Source organism: Adiantum capillus-veneris, chromosome 22 (genome assembly GCF_014529385.1).
Source record: "Adiantum capillus-veneris isolate H3 chromosome 22, ASM1452938v2, whole genome shotgun sequence".
NCBI classification, from domain to species: domain Eukaryota; kingdom Viridiplantae; phylum Streptophyta; class Polypodiopsida; order Polypodiales; family Pteridaceae; genus Adiantum; species Adiantum capillus-veneris.
In genome coordinates this window covers 43,556,278-43,562,186 of record NC_140952.1, presented here as the reverse complement: position 1 = coordinate 43,562,186, position 5,909 = coordinate 43,556,278, and the positions used below count along the sequence as shown (strand labels likewise).

The 5,909-nt window shown below is 42.3% G+C and overlaps 1 protein-coding gene across 2 annotated transcripts; it reads right to left on the bottom strand.

The window, feature by feature from the left end:
• Positions 1-786: 786 nt before the first annotated feature.
• LOC147429232 (uncharacterized) lies at positions 787-4,223 on the bottom strand. 2 transcript variants are annotated; one of them, XM_086495358.1, is made up of 6 exons: positions 3,890-4,131; positions 2,868-2,892; positions 2,751-2,765; positions 2,046-2,465; positions 1,386-1,484; positions 787-1,276 (listed from the first exon to the last, which is right to left on the bottom strand). In XM_086495358.1, the coding sequence occupies exons 1-6, from the start codon at positions 3,982-3,984 to the stop codon at positions 1,022-1,024; spliced, it is 909 nt and encodes a 302-aa protein (XP_086351484.1). In that variant the 5' UTR covers positions 3,985-4,131; the 3' UTR covers positions 787-1,021. The 2 variants fall into 2 exon arrangements, with proteins under 2 accessions (XP_086351484.1, XP_086351483.1); XM_086495357.1 differs by lacking the exons at positions 2,751-2,765; positions 2,868-2,892 and having other exon boundaries at positions 3,890-4,223.
• Between the last annotated feature and the right edge of the window lie 1,686 nt (positions 4,224-5,909).

The following is a 5,909-nucleotide window of genomic DNA, read 5'->3' as shown; positions in this document are numbered from 1 at the left end:
GAAAGAATTTTTATTTTTGTAAGATTGGGGAGACCTAATTGTTGAGATGACTGAAAAATTTATATGTCCTCAAACCTTACCCTTAAAACCAACTCAATGTAGTCTTGAATCTCCTTGTCATCTTTCTAGTCTATTCCTTATTGTGAACCCACTGAAATCGTTTTCTTCTTTTTAGGTCACCACTCCTTTGGAAAAATTAAACCCTTCTAAACATTTAAAAATATAAAAGTGAAGGGAGATAGTCTAGAAAATGGAATGGTCCAACAATAGTCACTAAAGCTGTATGGCATGCATGCAATGTGTGTATAATTGTTTTGCATTCTAATTCTCTTTTCTTAAGCTGTCCCTCAGGTCCTTAGTTTTCTTTTGCACTATGGATGTACTTTATTTTTGTTAACCCATTAGGAGATATATATTCGTTTTCCTAGTAAGAACGAAAAATGCTTGTGCCTCGACTCATGCCAGATATTATGTAATCTCAAGTCTCACTTAGGTAGCAGAAATAGCTGGAAAAAAAGATATATCCAATGAGTCTTGAACTTGTGACATGTTCTTCAAACTAAGGGGGGATCAACATAGCCACAAGAAGAAGATATCCAAAAAATTTAATATGCAAGAACAATCCCAAGAGGCCTCAAAGATCTATCCAAAAAGTTTTTAGCTCAAGACGTGGTATGCAAGAGAGAAATAAGATTACTCCTTCGCAAGTGTGCGTGTGCGTGTGTGTGTGTGTGAGAGAAAGAGAGAGAGCATATTCCAATGAAGAATACTTCACCTAGAGCAGGAAGAAGACTTAAAGCTTACTGTTTTTTTAGAGAGCATATGAATTAATGCCATTCCATCTCTTACAACAACTTTCCAAAACAGCTTTGGTATCCCTTACAAGAGTAAGCTTTCGGTCAGAGCTGTCCATCATTAAAGTTAAAGCTTACATAGCAGGAGTATAATGATACCTATGGGTCAGCTTTAAGCTATCATATTAATTAAGCCTCCTAGTATGATAACTTAAAGCTGGCCACCATTAGAGCTTGTGTGTCACATGTATGATAACTATGCCTCCTTCATAATGATCCACACCATGAAGTGTGCCTCCCTCTTCTACTTCCAGCAATTCCATGCAAGCTTCCCATTCCTGTGGCGAGCATTGCTCGACGCATGCGTCCATCCCATGCACATCCAACTCAAAAAGAAACAGGCTGAGGTCTACCTTTTCCCTCACAGGTGCAGCAAAAAGACCTTGGCCTCCTTGTTTTGATAGTCGGCAGTTTATTACACCCTGCCGACAAACAAGGCCAGTTCCACATTATACACGGATGTAAGGGGTGAGGAAGGAAAGAAAAAACAACAGTGCACATTATCCAAAATGTTGATCTGATTATACCAACCACTAGCGATTTTATGTTGTAGTGGTTATAGATGAGGTCACTGCCAATAACCCAATCAAATCTCTCATCAGAGCTCAGGTTCGGCCAAAAGGGATAGCTCTGTTGCAAGCAAAGTCCATTGCACATTATTCAGCATATGGCAAGTGCCAGATTTTAAAGCCAGACACATTCACAAGGCCAATCACAAAAATAAAATTGTGTATGTTGTATGCCATATACAAACACGAAAGTACACGTGAACAACTCTGTTGGATTTTAATGAGAGCCCCAATGCCATAAAGATTAATACAAATTGAAGCAATGAACTTGTCCAACAAGAGAACAGAGGTCCTCTCCCTAAGCCCATGAAAATGCTCCTCTCTAATCAAGGCATCTATTTGTCTCACAAGGTCAAAGTGGTAAATCTCTGTCCACCCACAGTGGCGGGGTCATCTCAGGAAACATAGTGATCCCATATGCCAATGTCAGAGCCGTATCTCGTGTGTCTTCCTCTAACAATTGCACATGTGTCTCTATATGATGCTTACCATTACAAATTAAAACAATCATGCATTGAATGCAATGTGCATATTTCAACTCCATTATGCTCACCCAGAAGTCATTACTGGGAAAAAAACTGAAGCAGAAAAAATGAAGGGTTGCCTTATTTCTAAAGATTACCAACTCCTTTTCCTCCAAAAAACTGGATGCATCCTCTGCCCAGTCCAGTATCCGCACTCTGATGATGGCAGGACGTTTATGTGAAGCCAATTCATCATACGTGTAATCACAAGCCACTTCAGGAGACCCCATCTTTGTTGTGCTTTGGCCAAGCTGCTCGGGCTCCAATACGCTTGCAGGCAAAAGAAGAGCATTATTGCCAAGGTTGGTCAGAATCTCAGGCTCATAATCTGTCAAAACCACCTCGCAAGCTCCTAGCTTTGCCACTAGCAAGCCACAGAGGCCACAACCACTCCCCAGCTCTATGACACGCTTGTCCTGAAAACTCTTTTGCAAGGACAAGAGCTTCTTAGACAAGACTAAAGCAGCTCCCCAGACTTTCCAGCCAAGGCCTCCTTTGACATAGTCCATTTCCTTGATCTGTCCATAGCACTTCAAAAAGCTAGAAATTGTTCATAATAGAATGCCCTACGACGCTACCTAATCTCATAATGCAGTCGGTATATGCATAAAATATAATGACACATGTTCTAACACTGAACCTTATTTCATATCATGCAATGAATGCATGTGATCCCACCATCCATGCACATTCCTGGCGGGCAGAGCCCTCAACAATCCAATAAGACTGTTGAAAAGCGGCAACACCAAATGGGACATTTCTTGTTTCATATCGAGCTGCTGTCTTTTGTTCTGCACACTTACCAGCTTCAACATTAACTGTAAAGAAGGCACTCCTCAAAACTCAACCGCCAATGGAAGTGTTCGGGGCGATACTTAGCCTCTAGCATCTTCATTGTAAGCTGCAAGTTAAAGTATCACCTTGGCTGCAAACACAGATCCAAGCCTACAACTACCAAACCATTGATTAGTGACACAACATACTGCACAAAAACAAAAAGAAATCAGGCAGATGAGGGAGGCTAATGACATTAAACAAAGCCTACAACTACCAAACCATTGATTAGTGACACAGAGCCAAGCATACAACTACCAAACCATTGATTAGTGACACATGATACTGCACAAAAACAAAAAGAAATCAGGCAGATGAAGGAGGCTAATGACATTAAACAAAGCCTTACTGCACTTAGAGCATAGTGAGCTCTAGCGCAAGTAAGTAGTCCTGGATTCACAATTAGAAATTTTCATGAGACATCACATAAAATTAAGGTAAATAGCCAAGGGTTCTCTGAACAAATATGTTGAGAAGAGAGGAGATTGCATGGCTCGATTGGCACCAAGAAGAGAATCCTAACCCTTGCTCAACGAACCCATGTGCTATATTTGTTCCTTGAAGCACCCATCAACTCCACTTTTGCACCGCATGTTTTTCTTAAAACTTTCCTTGTATGCAAAAGAGTGTCCCATAATTGGCAGTTGCATTAGCCACACTTCTTTTGTTTCTCCCAAGCACTCACCTTGCGTGAACAACTACTCTAAGATCCATTGCTCAACTCAATAAGAGCATATACCAAAAACAAATTCTTCCACACTTCCCCTTTCGGTCATCAGGTTTTTAACTCTAATTTAGAAACTATAGCATCACAAGCAAAAACACAATGACCTAAAAGTACATGGAAAAATATGTTATAATAGCTCTATGTCTTAACAGCTATGATCGAATGTAACATGAAATCTGCATCCACATATACCTTGCATACTCTCCAAAAACCCAGCTTTCAAGCGCACATTAGAAGAGCACTTGATTGACCCATCATACCCAAGGCCAGCCATCCAGGATGACATCTCTCTCTCTCTCTCTCTCTCTCTCTCTCTCTCTCTCTCTCTCTCTCTCTCTCTCTCTCTCTCTCTCTCTCTCTCTCTAAACACAGAAGACTTACGATGACAGAGAGCAATGGAGAGAAAGTGAAGGTGAGGGTAGAGGGAGGTGCCGAGCAGGAGCCGCAACAGAGGGCGATGGAGTGAGAGACCGCATCGAGTACAGAATCAGGGAGGCGAGGACGGCGCAAGAAATCAAGGAGCAGAGCGGAAGATCGGCGGGGCCCCAGAGCTTTGACGGCTGCCTGCAGCTGCTGCGCAACCTGCTGCCACTGCGGCGATGGACATGGAGAGCTATGCAACAAGAGAGCTTCACAGCATTGCAGTAACAGATCCTCTCCTTCCATACTCCCCCACGTAAGTAGGTAATGGAAAGAGTTTAATGGAGGCTAGGCCTACTTTCAAATAACCTTGCAAGGAACACTTTCAAGGCTTTTCGGTAGAAGCTATTTTAAGATGCTGCTTAATGGAGGCTAGGCTTACTTTAAAACAAATTCAAGACTATTTCGATAGAAGCTATTTTAAGATGCTGCTTACCAGCGGCGGAGATGAGAATGGGTAGCAAGACCTAAGGAGAAGGGCAGTATCAGGATTACTGACCCTATGATTCATGCAGAAGCTTTGTGTGCCAAACTCATGGTTTCTTTGATGAACCCAAAGCTTGCCTCAAGAGGGGGCATATGGAAGATGGCCACTGTGCCGAACAAGATTCTTGCACCTTGTTCGACTGCTTGGTGGCTGCATAGGGGAACTAGACGGAAGTGTAACAAAGCAGCCATGACTTTAGAATGGGGAGAGGATTTCAGGATTCCTCCCGCAATCGGTCCCATGGCTCTCCAAACTTGGAAGGGGCTCCTTGGACTCTTTTTGAGGGAAGTTGCACGTCAAGTGAGCAATAAAGGAATCTATAAGCTATTGCATCTCTGGGATGACAAAAGTTGTTGCTGGAAGGATGGGGAGCGCATAGTGATGGAACATAAATTGAGGGGTTTACGAAAGGCTTCTCATTGGTAGACTCTTGGAAGTGCTAACATCCGCATGTGTTGTTGTGTGCGGATCAGAAATAGATTGGAGAGCCTAGTACTGGCCGAAAGACAAAGTGTTCTCGCTTCCAAAGACCATAATGTGTTGGTGTACCAAGCTGATTGGTTTGCCCCATTCAACAAAATCTCGAAGAAAAAATGGGCAGAAGAATGTTGGCAAAAGAGGGTTACTACCATCTGGGAGACTAAAGGGCCGGACCACATAAAGGTATTCATTTGGAAGGTGTTGTGGGGAGCTTTGCCCACTAGGGTTAAGGTGCAAGCTAGAGGTTTTGGCTCAAGCACTTGCTTAGGCTGCAGGTCAGCCTTGGAAGACCCCCTTCATCTGTTTTGCAATATGTCCTACTTCATGGGGTCTAGCCGCCAAAGTGTGCAACTAGGTAAGAAAGACTTGGAAGATCACCTTTTTTACGGATGACCTGATCTTGGGAGGGCGTGGTATCCAAAGCCAGGCCAGTATGATATGCACTCAAATGATCAGATTCTGTTACCTGAACCAAGTTTGGAAGTCCATGAACCTTCGAGTCTTTAAGGGCAAACTAGAGGTAGCTCTATTTGATGATATTGTGTGATCAAGCATTGAGCTCATTCACATGGTAGGAGCAAAAAGAGAGGTAGCATACAAAAATGAAGATTGGATACATACTTTGAGCTGTTTAGAACACCCAAGAGGTTAGGAGTTACTCATCTTGTAGGTATTCTGTGTACAAGTCTCTAATGGAACCCTAGCCCCCTCAAGGCACATGTTGTGCTTGAGGATTGTTGTATTCTTAGCGGGTTAATATAAATTCTCTCAACTCACAATTGTGAGTATGGCCAGAAAAAAAAACCTACTGCTTTTCAGTGATGCTTGTAATAACAAGGTGAGGAAGCACGAATGCATACTAAGTTAAGGGGAGGATGAGATTTATAAAGAGTAAGTTTTAGTGAGTGCTTAAAATCACATGGAGTTTTTGTTGCACTATTAAATAAAATCATATTATCCATTATGTTTGCACCACGGCAAAAAATGAGAAAATCGCAGATGCTCCTAGAGATT

Coding starts and splice junctions, on each gene's coding strand:
- LOC147429232 (XM_086495357.1), bottom strand. CDS start 4,174: ATGGAAGGAGAGGATCTGTTACTGCAATGCTGTGAAGCTCTCTTGTTG. Junction 2,466..3,889: donor CTCCATTGCTCTCTGTCATC/GTAAGTCTTCTG, acceptor TGCTATGGACAG/ATCAAGGAAATGGACTATGT. Junction 1,277..1,385: donor ACAACATAAAATCGCTAGTG/GTTGGTATAATC, acceptor GTTTGTCGGCAG/GGTGTAATAAACTGCCGACT.